The 21,683-nt window shown below is 45.2% G+C and overlaps 1 protein-coding gene across 2 annotated transcripts in view; it reads left to right on the top strand.

Annotated features, from left to right (window-relative positions):
• The window catches only part of RTN1 (reticulon 1), a 122,137-nt gene that overhangs the window by 72,257 nt on the left and 28,197 nt on the right, over positions 1-21,683 (top strand). Inside the window, exon 3 of one of the 2 annotated variants that reach the window (XM_071557307.1) lies at positions 543-1,325. In XM_071557307.1, the coding sequence (XP_071413408.1) occupies positions 543-1,325 (783 nt within the window). Of the gene's footprint in view, positions 1-539; positions 1,326-21,683 lie in introns of both variants that reach the window. The other variant, XM_071557306.1, reaches the window with a different exon arrangement.

Raw genomic sequence — 21,683 nt, 5'->3', positions numbered from 1 at the left:
GAAAAGTTTTTGACCTGGAATTATCCATACCTGAAAGTTAGACAAAACTATTAGTACTGTTAGTAACTACACATAGGTTATTAGGATCAGCAGTGTCAGGAACCCACCACCCGTGTGTGTGTGTGTGTTTGTGTGTTTGTCCCAGAGCAGACCTGTGTCAATATCCCCTGAACAGACAATGTGATGCTTTCATGTGTGCCATGAGCCCATATGCCTCATGACTGGTGATTTTCCTGCTGAAAACCACGTGCTGAGCCTCTGATCAAGCAGTGACCACTGTTGTGTTGTACCTCAGCTTTTTCCTCAGTAAATGATGCTAATGATACTCCTTTTATAAAGAGTACATGCATGGGAAATGCTCTGTAAGGATAAGCTGTTATTATGGTTAGTCATCCCAGGTGGGGAGACTTAGTGCCTGTGTTACCAGCCTTGCTGGGGGAAACATGCTGCTGTGAAATCTGTTGTGTTTGTTCCCTAAGCATCCAGGAAAGATGATTCTTAATTTTTTTCCTTTTTCTCCCCATTTTCTTTCTGGGCAGCAGAACCATCTGGCTCAGAGTCACAGGGCAAAGGCAGCCTATCGGAGGATGAGCTCATCAGTGCCATCAAGGAAGCAAAAAGCTTTTCCTTTGAGACCTCGGAGGTGCAGCGATCCCCAGCCCTTCCCACCGAGAAGAAAGACCAGCGAGCCAAACCTGGGCGCCCCGCCACCTCCTCACATGTGGATAACGAGGCCAGCAGTGCTGAGTCAGGGGACTCAGAGATAGAGCTGGTCTCAGAGGACCCACTGGCTGCCGAGGAGGTGCTGCACTCCAACTACATGACCTTTAGCCACATTGGAGGGCCCCCTCCATCACCCGCCTCCCCCTCCATCCAGTACAGCATCCTGAGGGAGGAGCGGGAGGCTGAGCTTGACAGTGAGCTCATCATCGAGTCCTGTGATGCCTCCTCAGCCTCTGAAGAGAGCCCAAAGAGGGAGCAGGACTCCCCTCTGATGAAGCCCAAGGTCATGGACATTATCAAGGAGGAGAACAGCTCACGCACTGACGCCTCAGACTATGAAGCCACTAAAATGACAGAGAGCCGGATGAACAGGGAAAACCTGGCAGAGTCCACGTCCTACCTGAAAAGCTCCTTTGTTGCACCAAAAATAGACGCTGAGCCCCCGACCTCTGCCGTCAGCACCGAGGAGCTGAAGGAAAGAGTAATCCTGAAGAAACCCATCGAAGAAACTGTTGTTAACCAAAGTAAAGTGTCTTCCAAGGACTTTGGCAAAAGAAGTCCCTTGGCTTCATTCCTACTGCCGTTTTTAAATAAGCAGAAAGGTAATTGCAGATGTTTTTGTTGGTTTTTGCAGTGCTGATGAGAAGAGGGAGGAGGGAGAAGCGCCTGTTCCTTGCAGGGGATGTGTTAGTAGTGCCAAACAGGGGGAGTTGCTGGCACTAGATACACTCAGCTGGGATTTGGGAATGTCTGTAACAAACACATCATCGCTGACCTGGCCATTCTCTTAGATAAAAAAAAAGGGTACTAGCATCAATAATTTTTATGCTTAAGCATATAGGTACAGGATCGTGCAGGAACCCCACTATAAGGCTGATTCATACCTCAGACATCTGGAGGACAAAGAGGAACAAATCCTCGTTTTTAATTTGAAATACTACCTGTCTTGTACCAGGGAAGGAGTGCAGTCAGGCAGGTGTTGCTGCAGCTCTCAGAAGTGTGAGGATAATGGTTTTCAGAATACATTTAGGAAAAAAGAAAGATTTGAAGGAGGAGAGGAGTTGGGTTTGGTGTGACTGGATTTTCTGGAAGTGTTCAAGGCCAGGTTGGATGAGGCTTTGAGCAACCTGGTCTAGTGGAAGATGTCCCTGCCCATGGAAGGGGATTGGGAACTAGATATTTATGTTCCCTTCCAACCCAAACCATTCTGTGATTCTATGACACTGAAGCTCATGCAGCTTAAATGGATCTCTCTCATGGTGTCTGACACCCTCCATCCTTAATAATGAGGGGGTTTGCTTACGCTTCCAGTGCAGGGGGGTGGGTGGCTCATCCCAGCTTTGAGTGCCTTAGGGCACCCCTCTGAGAGCTCCTTTCCTAATCCAGCACTGGGAGGGCAGGACACTTCCCTGGTACTCAGGTGAGTTTGAGGGCACTTGTCTGCCCATGGGATCCCTTCAAAGCCAGCACAGAGCCAGCCAGGTCCAGGCTTTCTGTGCCCGGCATTGTGGTCTAACTGGAACCACCAACCTGTAGAGACAGCACCACCAGGTTTTAATCTGAGCTGAACCCTGAGGACCATGGTCACTGCACAGTGAGATGGCTGGGGGTCCCTGCAGCCTGTAACAGGCTTAGTTCACAAAACCCATAAGAGAAAAAGGCACTTTATTCTTTGCAAGATATCAGCTTTAAATTGCCAGGACCTTTGTGTGCCTCTGGCTGTCTGGATTGGTGTGGGAGCGAGGAAGGGACACTGGGCTGCTCCATGCCTGCCCTGCTGCCCCTCTGTTTTCCCCCCTGGCTGGGCTGGAGGGCAGTGACTGTCCATGACTCTTGTCAGATGTTGTTTTTACGACTCAAAGAGCTGCTGCTTCCTTGCAAACAGCTGGATAGAGTTTGGAGGAAGGGGAGAATCCCATACTCACTGCTTAAAGAGCATCTTTTTCCTCTGTCTGCATTTGTGCAGAGGTTGCCCACGTGATGGCCTGGAGATGTGGCAGGCATGTGTAAGTGGCACACTTAAACCCATTTCCCTATTGCTGTGAGCCCAAGCATGTGAGTCTAGTGAGGAAACGGCCCAAACTTGCATGATGTGCTGAGGACTGCAAGATCTGCAGCATAACAAAATATGTTTATACTGATTCTTAGCACTAATTAACTAATGAAATTAATAGCCTGAATAAGAAACACATGATTATTGCTTGTAAGTGTGTTTTCCTGCCAGATTCTCAGAGCTTGCAATGTCATGCTGTGCATCTCATCTCCCTGACAAATAGGGTGAGCTTCAGACATTTCTTTCCCCTTTCCCAAATTCCCTTTTTTCAGGACTAGATGAGGCCCTACCCAAACCATAGAAACTGTAGGGCTGACTAAATTTACCTTAAACGTCGCTCCTGCAGTGTCTGACATTGGGTCTCTGGAACCATGATGTGTTGTGTGTTGTTCTGGGCAGACAACCAGCAATTTGGCCTTGGATTGGGGAAAGTGGCTGGGGACTATCACAGGGCCAGTTTGTGGCCTGTCCCTCAATTTTGAGATTTCAGTCTCCCTTTCACTTTTCAGTCTCCCTTAATTGTATTCAGAGTTTCTGGGGCTAACTTTCATGCTTCTTTGAATTTCTGTCATTGCCTAAACTCATGATAACAGACTTGTTCTAGTATGGTGGTCAGAGAAAATCTAAGTTTGTGAGCACTGTGTCACAGGGTATCTGTATTTCCTATCTTTATTCCCATAGGACAGTAGTTGCAGGAACTTTTCCTCCCAGGACAGCTAATTACTACCTGGTGGTGCAAAGAAGACTATTTCAGTATGTGCTTTTCTCCCTTGAGACACTGGTGCCCATGGCAAGGAAAACAAAAACATAAAGCCTCTCAAGAGCATTGTTGCTAAAACCTGTGTATCTTTTTTAAAGCTGATTTCAAGGTATGGGAAGGTGTGGTCAAGATAAGAAAGTGTAGATGATAATGGAGTCCAATTTACACTGCCCTCCAGTCATAGATGAGTGAGTTGCTGTGTCTGGGGAGTAGTTAAATTTTCATGTTGAAGGTAGAGTATGGGGCTCTCCTGTCTTCAGAAAGGAGAGCTTGTCCTTCACTTGGAGAATTCACATGAAACCTCTCAGCAGTTCGTCATTATCAGAGGTGAACTGGAGATGTGTTAACTGGCTTGGTGGAACCACAGTGTCCCCATGAGTCCTCCCAGGCTCCATCAGCCTGGAACTGCATTGGCTGGCAGGGAAATGATGTGGCAGAGCACATCCAAGGGAACAGGAACTGCTTTCCTAACACCAGCTTGAGGTCCTGGCAGAGCTTTACATCACAGCATCACATATGTGTCATATTCCAGCTCAGATGCACCTGGCAGGCATTTGGCACAGGCCACACTCAGCCAAAGTGATGAGAACAGAGGGAGATGTGGCAATGATGCACAACAGAGGGGCAGCAGAACAATGTCATCATGCAGGAACAGTGTCATCATTCATTTGTTCATTAAGAAAATTGACTTAATTTTAGTTATGTGTCATTAAGAGAATACTAACAAGATGTGACTATGTACTTGTTAAAGACAGGAAACAGAAAAACCCTAATTGTTTTCCATTAACTCCTTGTTACATGCCACATTGGAAGTATTATGCTGCCACCTTCTTCAGACAAGGTTTTAGAGATAATTACATAGTCCAGGTGGGCACTGATCCCCCTATGGCCATGGCAAGACAGTGCTAGCCCAGTGCTTCTGGAGATTCATAAGAAACTGATGGATCAAATGAAGCTGTTCAACATGCCTGGCTGTTTTTTTGACACCCTGCTATAGATCTTTCTGTGGCCCTTCGCAGCTCATAGCCAGGTATGAGTAATTGTAAAACAGCCAGCAGTTCCACATGTGAACATTAACTATTTCACTGCACAGTACTGTAATCCATCCCACCAAGCGCGTTTTCACTCCTATCTATGGCATTAAATATACTTTTCATGGCTCATCAGAAGTGTTTGCCCAGGGCTGGCAAGACAAAAATTGATTTTGAGTGCAGGAAATAAATGGCGAAGCTGTGCAGAGGGAAAGCCCAGATTCAGCCTGATCCCAGGAACGGTTTTACTGATTGTGTTGCTGCCAGCCTGTGGCTTTGTGCCTCGGAGACGTTTTTGGTGTGTCTGCTAGACATGCCTAAACCACGGCCATCCCCCTAAATAACAAGGTGGAGCACAGCAAGTGCGTGTATGGGTTGCGCAGTGATAACTCAATGTCTCTGCTTAACGTCTATTGCCATCCAGTGGCAACAACAAAAATGGGCAGTGACTTCCTACCTCCATTTTACTGGAGCCGACTATCATGATTTGACAGTGCAGCTCTTCCATGCCATTATCTGCCAAGCAGCCTCTCTCAGTTTTCCACGTGGTCGGAATTATCGCCTTGCTTGATGCAAGACAGGCTTGGCTTTGGCTGTAGTTGTGCAGTTGCTACCTGTGTTAGAGCTGCCAACTCCTTTTCCTTCTGCAGAGCGCAGAAGGAAAGGCAGAGCAGTGGCCAAACATTTGCTCTTTGGCTGTCGCTGCCCTCACATCACTCCTGGCACCTCTTTCCAGAGATGGACACAGCCCTTACATGACAGGGCTAAGAGCACATCTGGCTGTGCCTCTGCAGGAAGGGAGGATGCCAGCTCAGATGTTTGGGGGTTTGGGGTTGGTTGGTTTGTTTTTGTTTTGGGGTTTTGTTTGTTTGTTTTTATTACTTGCTGGACTTCCACATGGCTTGGACATACAGGAAATTTCAAAAAAGACCTGCTGTCCTGGAAATACCCATCCTTTGGCCTGTGGCAGTTTGCAAGAAGCCCAAAAGAAGCCTGGACCAAGGCAACCTTCTTGGCCGAGTCATTTCCTGTCTTCTCTTGCAGTGCCTGGTGGTTGCTCTCTGCTAGGATGGTGTCCCACAGCCTGGGGACCTGGTCCTGAGTGGAGATTTCCCTAATGCTGGAGCAGCATGTCTTTCCCCAGCCCTTCCTTCAGTGACAGTATTGGGAGATTCCTTCTCCTTGGTCCATTTAATAAAATGTGCAGCAGCTTGTTACCTTGCAGATCAGATGGCTGAGCCCATGTTATAAAAACAAAAAGATGTGGACATTCATAGTAATGTTTACTTTAATTTTATTTTTATTTTATGGCAAAATTTCACTTAAGAAAAGGCAAACCCAGGGCTGGGGCTGTCAGATTGGCTGTCACTCACATGTTAGATGACACAACTGTCAGGACCCAGTCTCCAGGCAGGATCCTGCTGAAAACACAGTCAAACAAAATTAATTATTTCAAGTGCATTATTCTGCAGCACAGTCCTATGCCATCCTGCTATGAGGCATTCTGATTTTGATGCCTTATGCTTTTGAAGCATTACTCTGGTTAGTCCCCTACAAGAATGTGTCCTTACCACACACCCTTGGTGGCTGCTGTGGCTCTGAGCACCTATGAGAGTCACCAAGGTTCAGGGCCACCCATCTTTATGTGGTCACCTGGTGTCTCTCAGGTAGTATCACAACCTGCAGTCAGGATCCCTTGTGATTGTGGAGTGACACTGGTGAATTCCCTGGATTGAAGAAGGTGTTTTCCCTCCTCTGTGGTTCCACTTGGGCTGTCCCGTGGTGTCCATGGCTGTTACAGAGTGAACAAACACTGAGCAGTGTGGGCTTTTCCCCTTTGATCTCTCACTGTGTCCCCCCATTTGGTGCCACAGACAAACTGATTTCACATAGTTTCTCAAGGAGAGGGTTTTCCAGCAGAGATCCAGGAAAGAATTTAAGTTATTGGGAATGCTTTTTGTTCATCCAAACATTGCCTGCATTGCGTTAGCACATCCCTGCTGCTGGTGGAGTTGCTAGTGAGGCATTTTTCTGTGGGAAGGGGATGTTTGGTTGGGTGATTTAGCAATCTGAGGCTCATTTCTCATCTGCATGCTCTCACCAGGCTGGCTCTGCAATCAGCAGCAAGCCAGGCCAAGGCTTAAGCATACGGTAATGTTAGTTTAATATTTCAGTGCCATCTGCTGTAAGTGCCTCCACACTCTGGCCCATCTGTTTTGCGTGCTTCAGTTTGCTTTTTATGGGGCTCTGGTAGCTTTGCATCCTTTGGAAAGTCCCTGCTTGGAAAAGGTGTAGGGGAGATGGGTGTCCTGCCTGGGAGTGGAGTGTCTGCACCTTGTGATGCTGTAGGAGGAGTGGGATAAAATCTGTCCAGAGAAGTAAACATATGAATCTAGTTCTGGCCTTGCCATGAAATCTTGGGAGTAGATTGGTGAACCTATTTGGACTCATGGAACAATTCAGGTGAAAGGGACCTGTGGAGATCTCTGGTCCCAACCCCTTGCTCTTCAAGCAGTTTGGTCAGGTTGCTCAGGGGCTTGTTGGCCTGTCCACCTTTTCAGCAAAGGCAGAGGTTTTGGGTTTTGGGGTAGCTGAGAGTTGGAGGCTGAAAATCTGGGTCAGTCCTGTGATGATGCCTCAGGGCCATTTGCAGCAGGCACAGAGCAGAGTAAAGAACAGATACCATTCAGTGTAGCATGGGCTGGCAGGAACTTCAGAAGGTCCTGAGAGCCCATCTCCTGGCCCACAGCCAGGATTGCTGGTAGAACACTGTTGACAGATGCTTGTGACTCACTTGGAAAGGCCTCTGCTGGCAGATCCTTTACCAGTTCCCAGGTATCTACCAAAAACAGTTGCCATACTTCCATCCTTCTTTACTTTAGGCTAAGCAATTATAGTTTCTTCATTTTTTCCCCTGTGATTATGTTTTTGAGCTTTCTGAACAGTCTTGTTGTTCTATTCTTCTCTACCATTGGCTGAATTCCAGGAGGTTACTTGCATGGAGATCATCCTTACGTTGATGAGCTTCTAGAGCCCTCTGCAAGCAGCAGCATGATATTATCCTGGAGAAAAGCAGCTTAGGGGGTACCTTAAAATTCTCTACAGCTCCATGAAAGGAGGTTTTAGCCAGGTAGGGGTCAGTCTCCTCTCCCAAAATGTGACAGAACAAGAGGAAATAGCCTCAAGTTGTGCCAGGGGAGGTTTACATTAGACGTTATGGAGAATTTCTTCACAGGAAAGGTGGTCAGGTATTGGAACAGCCTGCCCAGGAAAGTGGTGGATTCAACATCCCTGGAAGTGTTTAAAGGCACATTTGGCCCATGGTTTAGTGGTGAACATGGTGGTGCTGTGTTAATGGTTGGGCTTGATGATCTTAAGAGATCTTGTCCAACCTTAATTATTTCATGATTCTATGATACTGAGTTCCATTGCTGCAAGAGGGATGGCTTCCATATTGCTTGGAAATGTCTGTTCAGATTTCTGCAGCAGGCTGTGCTGACCCATCTTTCCCTACTTGGACTCATTTGACTCTTAATTTCCTACATAAGAATAGGAAGGGAGGAAATTTTGAACAGTTGGAAAAGCCTAGAGTTAAAAATAAAGTGAACTATGAAAATTTTGCCTATTTCTGAGAAATTGAGAACTTGAATGTCTTAGATGTTAGCTGGAGTGGGCTCTGCTAATGCAGAGCAGATGAATTTTGGGGGACACAGTGTTCTCCAAGAACCACAAGCAGGTATTACAACCTAAAATTAGGGGGGGGGAAAGGTCAATCAGCTATTTATTGGCTAGATTGACCAAAACAAACAATAAAGAGTAAGAAAAGAGTTTTAAATGAAAGCATCTGAGGCACACAGAGCTGCAGCAGAGTGAGGGGTGATTTTCTAACAGAGAACAGTTTTATACCAGGGTTTCACCCCTTCCACAGTACATTCTTGGTATTTTGGGAGGTTTAGCAGTAGATGATAGACCAAGAGGTCTTGATTTCCATCTGCTTTGCCATTCAGGTTTCACTCCATGCAAAGAATCTAAAAAATTACTCTGAACACCTGATAGGACATAATTTCTAGCCAGTTCATGCAATAATTTCTATTTCTAGCCAGTTTCTATTTCTAGCCAGTTCATGCAATTCAGCTGCCACCTGACATGTTGTCCCCATCAAGCTGTGATAACTCAACCAGAGCTGAGCTGGAGAAACCTGGAGATGTGCAGGTCGTGGTGGTGGAAACAACCAGTGTGCACACTGGGGGGGTTTGTGTTGTATGTCATGTCTCTTCCACTCCTCTCAGACCCTGTTTTTTTCAGGAAGGGAGGAAGGAGTTTGGCCCTTTATGGCCACAGGAGTAGTTGCACAGGGGACAAGGAGAGCTGATAGGTAGTCAGATGCTAACTCTGGAGTTCCTCCTGAAGTCCTGGTTTGGTGGGAGCATAGCAGGGTCTCCTAAGTGAGGAGTGGTCATTTACACATGGCTGAACCCTGAAATGGATCAGAACAAAGCAAAGAACATGGGATTTTCTCCTCAGATAACGGTTTGCCTGGGCAGTGGCTGGGATCAGGGTGATTACTGCAATAATCCCTCTTGCAGTTAGAACCATGTACATTTATCAGAATATGACCTTCATATGACCTTCAGGAATGCATCAGTAAATCTGATACACCCCCCCCCCCCCCCCCCCTTCAGTTCACAGCCTGTGTTATCCATAGCCTGAGTATTTGGCCCAGTTCACCTCTAGCATCTGTTTCCTCCCCTGATTTTTTTCTCTTTTTGTGAACATGACTCCTCATCTATTGGGTAAGGTCAAACTTTTAATGCCTGTGTGTCAAACTGTCTTAAACACAGTGACTGGATGCTCAGAGGTGCTTTTAAAATTGGGCATAGCTTAATGTAGGAGGATCATATGTCTTCTCTTGAGACTGCTCTCTACTCCACTGCCTGTATGTGTTAAGTACTGAGCTATAAAAAATTACAGGCTTTATACTTCTGTTTTCATGTATCTTCCCTTTCAGAGGAAGCGACTGCCTCTGATGAGCTGTCATCAGTCGCAGCACTCAAACAGAAGTGTACAAGTCATTCTGATAAATATGACACAAAATGGTGTTTATAAAATCTTTCTGCCAAGTCAAGATTACAGGGTGACCAGTAAAAAACCCACAAAACAAAACAAAACCCCATAAAAAGCCACTTGTTAAACTGCATGCAGGGTGCCTGATGGTTATGACAAATGTTTAAATATCAAAGCCATGCAGGACAAAGTCTAAGCCAAGCACAGCAAGTTGATGGGTATCTCCATACAAACATGTACCTGCTGCTGGCAAGAGGTACAGAGAAGAAAGGCTTTTTCTGTGCAAAAAACTGTCTCTGTGACCCCACTGCTTGCTCTGCCCATGTCCATATCCACGTCCATGCCTCTCCAGGCTGAGCACCCAAGGTTGGCTCAGTTCTGCTCCTGGGGAAGGATGCACAGAGACAATTGCTCTCTTCAGGAGTCATTTTTCTATTCATTCAGACACACCTTGAATGCAAAATCAGTCACAGTTTAAACACATTTTTAAAGCCAAAATCTTGACACCATGTCCCATTCAGTGTCTTGTGGTGGCAGCAATTCATGACTCAGCTTTCAGACAAGGCTATTACACTGACAAGCTGATGGTGGCCAGATTTTGCAGAGGCCTTGATGTAGCAATGCTTTGCCTGGATGCTCCAGCAGACCTCAGAGATTTGTTATTGACAGAGAAATGCAATACCTATAAGCCAGCAATGATAGCTTTTTGGTGGCTGACACAGTATACAGTAAAGAGGGGTTTTTATTCTGGACATACAGAAACAATAAAGAAAAAAACTCAAGCCATATATAACAAAAGGGAAAAACTATACCACTTATATGGCATTCCTGTGATTGATATTAAAAGAGCTATCACAGAATAGTTTGGGTTGGAAGGATGTTAAGGATCATCTTGTTCCAATCCCCCTGCCAAGGGCAGGAACACCTTCCACTAGACCAGGTTGTTTCAAGCCCCATCCAACCTGGCCTGGAGCACTTTCAGAGATAAGACATCCACACCAATTCAAGTTTTTAGCTGAGAAGGTGCTTAGGAAGGTTTATATACTAAAATACAGATCAGGTGAAGGAAAAATAAAAACATTTTGCTTTTATTAGCACATAATATTTTGCTTATTAATGCAGTCTTCTCATAAGTTTAGTTCTTCGCAGGGAACTTCTGGAACATTTTGTTTTCTGGCCTAGAAATGCTGTTTCTGAACCTCTGCAATGCTTTGTGAGCCAGGAATCATAGGTTTTCACCAGTTTCAGTGATTAATTCAAATGAAGAGTTTGGGCTCATTTCAGGACAGATGTTAATTTATGATTAAGCTCTGATACCTCTCTAGGTCTCAAGGAGAGGTGGAATGCAAACTTCTGAATGTGTCTACCTGTTAGGATGGCTCTAATTCTTCAGATGCTAAGCAGGATAAGGACTTTCCTAAGCATTGCTATTTGTGTCTAGTAGATAGCATGAGGTTAAAAAGAATGTATTTGACTGTAGGGAAGGGTGGGTGTGTGACAGATTTCCTTTGGGAATAAAACCTGGAGGTGGGTATTGATTTTACTGGTGTTTTTCTTTAGCTTCTGAGAGTGCACTGCTGATTGGGACATAATAGCAATATTGACTGAAAGGGGGATTTAGTTTTTTTCTTTTCCTTGGGAGGCTGCTGAGTTCATGTCAGTTCAGAGCAATGTCGAAAATCAGGGATATGCAATGGTCTAACAATACAAAGAGCTTGAATCTCCCCATGAAGAAAGTGTCTTGTGTTCTTGTCACTTTAACTCTTGATCTTACCTTGGTTACCACTTCCCACTATTTTACTTTTTCTAACTCTCATGACCTTTACTCAACGTGAGTAATTTATTCAGCTATTTTTTACCAGAGAGGTATCACACATATCCTTTCTTCCCCCTCTGGCTCTGACAGCAGCTCAGTGGGTGCATGGGAACTGAAGCAGTGAGAGGTCATTCTGGTGTTCTGCATATCCACCATTTTATTTATGTGAGGAATACAAACAAGTATGGAAAAACCCCAGTGCTACAAGAAGACAGGTTGGTTTGCATGCCAATCATCTTCTGCCTCCACCACAGGTCTGCCAGACACAAACCTGCTTGTGATGGGGACATTTGGGGATGTCAAGGTTGCTTAAATCAGCTGTAGCATTGAAAGTGAAGATTTGTCATTTTGGTAGTGATGAGAGATTTCACAAATGTTCTGAGTTAGGGAGGCTCCAGCTGAGCACTGTTTATGAAAATTTGGCATCCAGAGATCCTTGTGCTTCTGAAATAGGTGTTTCTCCATCCAAGAGAGCTAAGTTTTTGCCTGCTTGTTCAGGGCTCAGAAGACACAAAGCAAGACTAATTTCAGGCTACCTTCCACAGCAGTGAACATTTTTTTTGGGGGGGAAAGCCCTGCCAGTTGGATTGCTTCGCTTAACCATAAATCTCATTTTAGGGTTTATCTTCCTTGCAGCTTCAATTTATCTCACAGGTCTATGCACAGAAAGCCCTTTGGTGTCACTTGCTCAGAAAAACCCTTTCCCAGATGGTGCCACGAGAATTTGGGTGGAATTGGTGGTCTCTTCCAAAGGTTTCAGCTGGTGGTGTTTGCTTCCCATCACATCTGGAAGGAATCCTATCTATAATGGAAACTTATTATGTCCATCTGAGTGCTGCCAGTCCTCCAGTACCTTCCTGCAATTCTCCAACATCACTGGAAAAGATGTACAAGCTTTCTCACAGTTCATATGAAAATAATCCCCAACTCAGTTCATGAGAGTGCAAACTGCAGCAAGAGGTGACCTCAGGAGCTCTCTGAACTGGGGTAACTTGAGAGGCACTAAAAGGACACAGATAATCAGTATTACCTTTGCAAAAAGCCATGTCTTAGAGAGAAAGAGATAAGACTTCTAAGGCAGCAAATTGAGCTTGCATTAAGGATTTGTCATTACACTATCCAGATTGCCAGGTAAAGTAGGAATCTCAGTAAAGACTGTCCTCTTTCAAAATGGATCCTTAAGAATAATTTGCCAGGAAAACAGCTTTTGCTGTTGCTACATCATCTGGCTGCATATAAACACTGTTGGAGCAGCACATTTCATACAAATGAGCAAAATGTAAATTTTTTTAATTGCTTCTTATCTTTTGAATAGAGGGTGCAATGAGATTGCAAAATTCAAGGGATAAAGCAAATTTCCAAGGTCTGGTACCATCCCAGCCTGGCTGGCATAAATACTCTGCTTTGTTTGGTGTTACTGGGAATCCACTATGGTGTAAGATCAAAACCCAGTCTTTGAGACACCGTTTTCTCAGGGACTCATTTCAAAGCAGCTCAGGATCTCTGCTCACCCAGTGGGTGATGCTGGCAGAGGCAGACATTGCACACACAGGTCTTTCTGCTCTCTTTGGGAAATACAGACAGTTCCATCCAGAGGCAGGGGTGAGTCCTTGCATACATCCTAATGAAATGCTGATAGCATCAACAAAACAAGGGCTGTATCTGGGCAACAAACAAGGTAGGAGAACTTACAGAAAAGCCAGAGGAGATCAATAGTCAGGATTTCTGAAGGTTACTTTGTCAGCTAACGTACCACTGAAACATGAGCAGCTCTGCTTACTTGCTCAGGTTAAGTGCAAGAGTTGTCCAAAGATTGGAAGTTACTTCCCAAGAGGAGAGAATGGGCTGCCTTCCCTGTTTGTCTGGGATGCCCTCTGGAGTTTTGCTGCTGGTGCTGGAACAGCAGGGCCATGTATACCCTTAGCTAAAAGTCAGAGGTTTATTGCTCCAACTGGGGAGCCATAAAATGAGTGGGATTTAATAACAGCCATAGTAGCAATTGTGCCTTCTGAAATGAGCACTCACCTCTGCAAGTCATGTGCACAGACAGCTATTGCAGCTGGATATACACACTGACTGTGCTGCCTGGTGCTCTCAGACATGGTACTCATGCAAACTGACTCGGAATTGTGTGTGCAGTTGATGTTCCACAGAAACAGCCTTTGGTCCTTGCAGGGAAAGGGTCTGTCCATACTCAGTGGTGCCATTTTGGGGGACTGCAGTAAAGATGGTTCAGTCACAGTGACAGGGCTGCTGGAAGCAGCGACCCCACAGGTTTTGCCCATGCTGAGAGCCCCAGTTTTCCCAGCACTGTCTGCTGGCAGTGAGGGACAGTGACTCTGTCCAAATTCCCAGGCAAAGCAATGAAGGAAATTAAAATTATCTTATAGATGGAATGCTGAAACACGTGTACACCCTTTTGTCTAGAAACGCTGGTGAAAAAGGACTGAGCCTGCCTAATTCATTGTATGATTAATTGATTTGTTGGGTGTGATGAATTGATTTCACTGCAATAACACCAGGACTGCACAACAAACCTGGGAAATGACCTCAGCTTTTTCTGAATTCTGGTTTGTGAAATCATCTTTATTGCCTGGTTATTGAACATTACATCCAATAGATGTCTGTGGGAGGAAAAAAAAAAAAGGCAAGCAGCTTTTTCCATCATTCAAAGCAGCAGTTAGCAGGAGCAGCAAGGCACTGTGCATCCATCAGAACGGGTAGCAGCACACCATTCCTATCAAAGGGGTGATTTCCATATATATAGTTATATTTCCATATAGCTATGCCAATGTGCTTTTTACTTGTAGATCTTGCTCCTCCAGCAGCAATGAAAGGGAGATTATGTTGGAATGAAGTTTAAATGGAAAAAAGACCAAAGAACTGATCCTACTAAGTGCTGAAACAGCTTTGGCACGTGCTTAATGGTGCTGAATTATTCATTGAGCTGGCTGGGCAAACTGACATTGCAAAAGGAAATGAAGGGGGATGCTGGAGAAAAAATGCTAAAAAATGTGGTAGACAAATGTCACACAGGTCACAGAGGATTTGGCCTGAGATTCCATCCTTTAAGTGCCATTTGCTGCCCGGTGCAAGCCTTTTGTAAAGGAGAGAGTGGATGTTCCTGCCCTGCACACAGGGGCCCAGATTAGCTCCTTTTGGGATGTGAGACCACCCCTTTGAGGGGAGGCATTGTGAAGAGCAGGGAACGGCCAGCAAGCAGCTGTTTGGGGTTGGAAACATTGATGGGGCAACTCATATACCAGGTAGAGCCATGAGGACTGAAAGATTAACCTTTATCCAACACATCTGTCTGGAGAACATGCCATTTCTTACCCCTCTTAAAGGAGTCTTGCTTTCTTCTGTTCCTGCACCCCTTGGTAAATCAGTCACAAATTTTGCAATGCCTTCTCTTAGTGCTTCCTCTCCAGGTGATAGCCCCTCTCTCTGAATCTGGGCAGCTGTTTGCAGGTATTCCCCCTCTTCCCTCCACTTCAAATCCCATAGAAACAGGGAAACAATGGCTTATCAAACTGTTTGAAGGAAAGGAGGGAACTAAAGGCTATTCTTTAGGATGGTTGGGCTATGACTCTGTTCTCAGGGACAGTCTGGGCAGGGGCATTACCTTTGCAGTATTCACTGCACTACAACCGACAGCTGTAGCCAAGAGGAGTACCATGGGTGAGCAGTCATCTCTTAGCTCTTGCTTGATGCTACATGGAGTGGGGCTGAAAAGATCGATGTGATAATCATGGCCTCACAGACCTGGCTATGCTGTGGTTTGAGTTCTGCCTGGGGAGTAGAATCATTTCCTGGCACCTCTCTGTCTGCTAAGGCTAGAAATGTTGCCTCAAACACTGTGTAAATGTTGCATATAGTTGTGCCCTCCTGGGTATTCTGGAAGAAACTATTTAGATCACTTGGCTTCAGCTCCTGTTGTTGCTCTCTAATTTGGAGATGCTGGCAGCTGAGATTTTCAGGATTTATTCAGATGTGAGGTTTGCTTTTGCCCTGTGGGCAAGAGTGGAGTTCAGAGCTTCAGTTTCTATTCATGAATTTGAGTCAGGCATAGATCTGTATCATACCTGTATTTATAATTCTATACCTGAGCCATCTCCTCCTGCCTGTTCTGTGCTTTCTCAGTGGAGTTCCCAGTGCTGCTAAATGGGAGGTTTTGCAGAGAAAGCAAGGGGTCAGTCATGCAGCAGAAACACATACAGCAGGAACTGTCTGGGCTTTTGCAAACCCAACATCAGCAGGTCCAGCTGTGCTCAGCTGCATCCAAATACCATGTTTCCGGTTTCTTTGGGCTCCCGCAGAGTCCAGTGTTCCTTTCTGTTTCCTGAGCCAAAAGCAGAGCAAGCCCCTATGCCATTCTCACCAGACAAGACCATCTCATCCACTTCCAGAAAATGCCATAAAACAGTTGTGGCAGCTGGGATTTGTAGCTGATCCACCTCTAAAGGTGTCCTTGTTGGGGTGTGCTGTGGTGAGCCCTGAGTTCCTGGTCCCCATCACATCAGAAACTCAGCAGCAGGACCTACAGCCCCCACCCAGCCTGTGCTCAGGTTTCCTCAGGATCTCACATCCAAGTCCAGCCAGGTGGGCCAAGTTTTCATCTCATCCCTATAGTGCTGGCTCAGGAAAATGAGGTGCCAACAAGGAAGCATGCACAGCCATGTGCATACTAAACCACCAAGGCTTGTGTTTTCCCAGGATTGGTTCTCCCTTCCTCAAGGATAGACCCTAAGAAATGGGGAGCGTCCACCTCTGTTAGCTTATCTTGGGTAATCCCCAGTGAAGGCTAAAGAGATTTGACAAATCATATCACCAAAGAAGATTCTGCCACACACTTTAGTTTTGTACATTAAAAAAAAAATCAGATTTAGCTCTGGGGGTTTGAATCTTTCCAGTAAGGTGAGATTGCAACACATTTCAGGCTGTCACTCCTGCAGGATTTCACTTTTGCTGACCAAAGTGAAGAGGCTGTAAAATGCTGAGGCACACCCTGTGCATCCTTTTAGCATATTTCAACCCAAAATAGGAAGAGAGAAGTTGTAAATATTTACTGGAATTGCATATCATAGAGCATCCAGGGATCTGCATTTGGATAATCTGCATTGCAAGTCAAGGGAATAGCAGATGAATTTGAAAGGCTGTAGTGCTACATGTGTTTCTTAACATGCACAAATTGCTCCCTGATTTTTTAGGAAAAACAAAGCTCTGTGCTGATCATTGTTTTTAGATCTTATTTTAGTTGTAGTGCCTGGAGACCCAATCAAGATCAGGATTTTTTGTTAGCCATGGTAAGAGCAAGCAGTAAGATACTCTCCTTGGAGAGTATGCAGGATGAATTTCAGTATAAGAGGATTATTAAATGCAGGAAACACCACCATTTTGTGGTGGCCAAGGGACAGCTGTGCTTTGCTGGGTGCCTGCTCCTTTCTTCAGTCCCCCAGTCCCCTCACGATTGTTACTCTTCACGTGAAGGGTGGGTGGAAAGACGAGGGAGAGGGGACAAAAATGAGGGGTCTGGGGTCTGCTCTGCTTTGTTCCCAAACCTTTTCCATAATTACACCCATTTGAAAGGTGAGAATTGGTAAACTCAGGTGTTAGTGAGTCACATGCCTGATGATGTCAGTCAGCCCCATGTACCCCAACTGCACCTATCCCATCACAAAGAGGAAAGATGAGGACACATATTTTTTTAAAATTTTCTTTATAAAATATTTTCCTTATAAAAATGAAATACAAGAAGTCTGCCATTGCTGTTGTCTCTCCTTTTCAGGAACTGTTTTATCCCTTTATTTGGAGGTAACATGAACATGGGACATTATCTCCACCCTCTACACCTCAGATGTCTGATCAGTCTGATTCAAAGCTGCTCCCACTCCCATTATATCACAGAATCATAGAATCGATTGGGTTGGAAAAGACCTCCAACATCATCAAGTCCAACTCTTGGTCCAACTCCAGTCCCTTTACCAGATCATGGCACTCAGTGCCACCCCCAATCTCAGTTTAAAAACCTCCAGGGATGGTGAATCCACCACCTCTCTGGGCAGGCCATTCCAATGCCTGAGCACTCTCTCTGCAAAGAATTTTTTTCTGATCTCTAACTTCAATTTCCCCTGGCAGAGCTTAAGCCTGTGCTCCCTTGTCCTATTGCTGAATGCCTGGGAGAAGAGACCATTCCCCACCTGGCTATAACTTCCCTTCAGGTAGTTATATATATTTGGGCTCAGCTTTAAATACAGCTCATGGAAAAGGGTGCAGTGGGTTTGGTAGGAAATGAAGCACAGCCAGTCCCTGCCAGCACAAGATTCCTCCTGCCACATGCTATAAATGATGCTTCTGCTGTACATTAGAGGAACGGAACTACGTAAGGGCCAGAAGACCAAATGGTCTGCTTTAATTATTCATCATTAGCAGTAGCTATTATTATTTAAGAGCTGTCCTTCTTAGCCTGCCATATTAAATGCTAGCCTGTTTCTTTTCTTGTTTGCTACCATCCAATCTCCTGCTGTATTTGCTCTTGGACCCCGACAAAGCTCTTCTCCCTCTCTGGCTCCAAGGTCTTGCCTCACCCCACTCACCCAGGCCTCCTGCACTGCTTCTCAGGGCTCTTGCTTGCAGTTATTTATACCAAGCCAGATAGTGCTTTGCTCCTCGTGTTAGTCCCAAGTGTGTGCTGGGTTTCCCTTGCTGTGCTCCATCCCGGTCCCCCGAGTCTGACTCAGATGCTGCACACAATACGTTCACGGGAGGAGTTCCCACCGGCTGTGCCAGCATGCCTTACTATCATCTCCTTTTCTCCCTGAGAGGCACAGGCCTTGTTTACTCTTCTTTTAATAACACAGATGGTTTTAATAGTTCTCTGCCTTCGCCCCCAGTTCTTTCTCCTTGTCTGTAGCCTGTTTAATGCTTCCTTCTAAGTGATGGCTTTGTCACTTAATCTCATTAAAACTTCTCTTCATTGAACTCCGTGAGCTGTTTATCAGACCGTAAGCCTAATCTCCTGTTTGTAATTAATTTGTTCTGTGCCTCCTACAATTTGGCACCATTAGATAATGGCATCACTCTCAAGGTCACCGATACACAGCATGAGGTAAACACCCGTGGCTCCAGCACAGGCTGCCCTGGTAGCCTCCTCCTGCCTCCTCCCTTTGACACACGGCTTGATTTTATTGACCTCTTTCTCCCCTTCCCTCAGCCAATTTCTGATGATGCTTCCTGTCCAGCATGGGCTGCTGTGTGACTGCAGATCAATATCCCAGACTGTCTGGAGGCAAATGCTTTCCTGACATCCTCCTGGTGCAGACTCATCTGCACTAGTTTTCCACTCACCTTTCAGTTCCTTCCCACTTGGTCCAAGAATTTCAATGCGCTGTTCTTCCTTTGCTGAGTTACATGTTTATAAAACTTGCAGAGCTTTGTCATAGAATCATAGGATCAGGGAATGGTTTGGGTTGAAAGGGACCTTAACTACCTTAGAATCATAGAACCATAGAATCAATTGGGTTGGAAAAGACCTCCACGATCATCAAGTCCAACCCTTGGTCCAACTCCAGTCCCTTTACCAGATCATGGCACTCAGTGCCACGGCCAATCTCAGTGTAAAAATCTCCAGGGATGGGGAATCCACCCCCTCTCTGGGCAGCCCATCTTCTAGTTCAAACCTCCCTATCAGGGGCAGGGACATCTTCCACTAGGCCAGATTGCTCAAAGCCCCATCCTACCTGGCTGTGAACATCCCCAAGGATGTCCTTGTGGACTCAAGGTTGAGAATGGGATACAGGAGGCTTTCACTTTCAGGCCTTTGGGCCCAGTGGACACTCATTGGCTCACCTATCAATGGCATAGGCAGAAACAAGACACAAATCACTATTGTGGTTTTTTTATGGTATTATATTATTTGATCAAATCATAATAATGCACAAATCATTATTATGATTTGACATACATATTTTTTTTAAAAGGAAAAATCCTGGATTATCAGAGTTCATGGTACCAGCCAGTACCACCAGGCAATTCCCAGAGGTAAGAGGAAGACAACAAAGCACTAACCAGAGATGCAAACCAACCCCAGTGCTTCCCTACTTGCTGCAGGTCCTGCCAGGACACTGTTACCAGCACCATGGCTGACTCTGCCTCCAACCTGTGCATAAAGGTGTTTGCAGAGCCCTACCCTCTCTGGGTCTGCTATCTCAAACACCCTTTTTAGCAAAAGGAAAAGAAGGATGGATACCTTTGGTGGTACTGCCATTTGCTCAACTGGATTTGCTGGTATAGAGTTCTCTTGGACCTTTGGAGGCTCTGGAAGTAGAATCAGCATGATCCAAGCTAAATCTCTTCACTGTCCCCAATAGTTTCATTTTCATCTCTCGTATTTCCCTGTTGGATGTAGTTTCTAAAAAACTCAAGTTGATTTGACCCATTCTTCGAATTTTTGCAGTTCTCCCCCTGAAAACAATCTACTAAACTTAAGTACTAGAAGCACACAGAGCTGTCATTAGATAATAGGTATTGTTATTCAATGGAGTATTGATCACAGTATTCAGAAATTCAGCATTCAGGCTGTTATAGACAACAACTCCAAATCCATTACACAGAGCTGTGGGGCGGAAATCTCATAGGCACTGAAAACTCAGGATTTTTTTACTTCCCCAGAGTTTGCAACCATGTTTCCTAATTGGCAGGTTTTCTAAGGGTGCCTAATTTTTCTTGCCCGGTAGTCAAGAAAAAAGTACCTACTGGTGTGAAAACCTGCTGCCTTTTGGGACAAGGCAGGCTGCTGTAAAACAGATATATAGTTTTCTGAGGGGGATAAATGCAGGAAGGACATTTTGCATTTGCTCACATAATGGCTGCACACACATATCAGCCCTGATACTTTGCTGGGAGTCCTCACGAGGCCACTGGAAAGATCCAGCTCAGTCGCTCAAAAGCGGCTACATTCAAGTCACCAAGTGCCACATTTTGAGTAGGAGGCAGCTCTTACCTGAGGATATGTGGTAATTACTCCCAGTGAAATATGCCTGGCTCAGCAGCAAGATGTATTTGCAACTGGTTTGCAAGCTGTTAGGAACTGCATGTTTTCTTGAGATGCGATGATGCCTCAAGATGCTTGTTTAAGGCCAAGAAAACTTTGTGGTTATAGTCAAAAATAAGTTTCTGCTCAGAGCACATGTTGGTGAGAACAACTGACAGACAGACAGACTGACTTCAGGAGAATCAGTCCTGAGATCAGCAAACCAGGTTTGGATCAATACATAAACCGTTCATTTTCCTAAACAATCAGCATTTTCTAAACCATCCTTGTTTCAGTCTTTCTCTGCGATATACTCCTCCAAACAATGCTGAAAACATCTTTTTAATCCATTTATATAACTGCCTTTGTGTGCTGCACTGCCATTCTCTGTGCTCACACCATCACTACACCAGTGTGATCAACAAAAGAATAAAAATCACTTTAATCGGCGCATACTCATTTCCTCTGAGGTTGAGCCCAAGTTCAGTTTCATTTGGCTGTGATGCATTTGGACCCCAGTCCATTAAACGAATTGCAGCACTAAATATCAGCTATCTGCTGTCAAAAGGGATGCTTTAAATTTCAGTTTTGTTTTATTTTTAATGATCCATTTGTCTCCTCAGACTCGGGAGCAGGCAGTGAGATAGCTGTGATTTGCAGCCACAGGCTGCCTGCTCCCTCCTCTGCTTCCATGGAAACACATGTTGGATGAAGCAAAACCAGGCACAGACTTAAAGTACATGATTTCCAAACTACTTGCTTTTCCTTGCAAGGATGCTTTACATCCTGTTTGTACAAAACTCTGTGTGAGGGGTAAAGCCCTTTAGGGAGAGGCAACTTTTCAAGATGCCTGACTGGTGTTGATGTGGAGGTTTGAAAGTATCATCCCTGAGCATGTGAACGTGCTGCTCAGAGGTGAAATGCATGAGGCAGGGCAAGGACAGTGGGTTTTGGAGATGGTGTCATTATGGCTGTGGCATTTGAGATCAGGAGAGTTCAGCTTTTATGTAAACCCTTTGCTATAGTTTCATCTCCTCCTTGGAGAGGTGAAGATTGTACCCTCCTCTGCACTTTAGCACCCCAAAGATACCCAATTTGTACATGTAATAGCTCCATGTGTTCTCTGGGCAGCCTTTCTCCTCCCTGGGTCATGGTAAAAAGCAGATTATTTGCAGTTTGATGGCAAAATGAGGGAGGGCTGGGAA

Source organism: Pithys albifrons, chromosome 6 (assembly GCF_047495875.1).
Source record: "Pithys albifrons albifrons isolate INPA30051 chromosome 6, PitAlb_v1, whole genome shotgun sequence".
Taxonomy (NCBI): Eukaryota; Metazoa; Chordata; class Aves; order Passeriformes; family Thamnophilidae; genus Pithys; species Pithys albifrons.
This window is presented reverse-complemented; position numbering and strand designations above follow the sequence as displayed.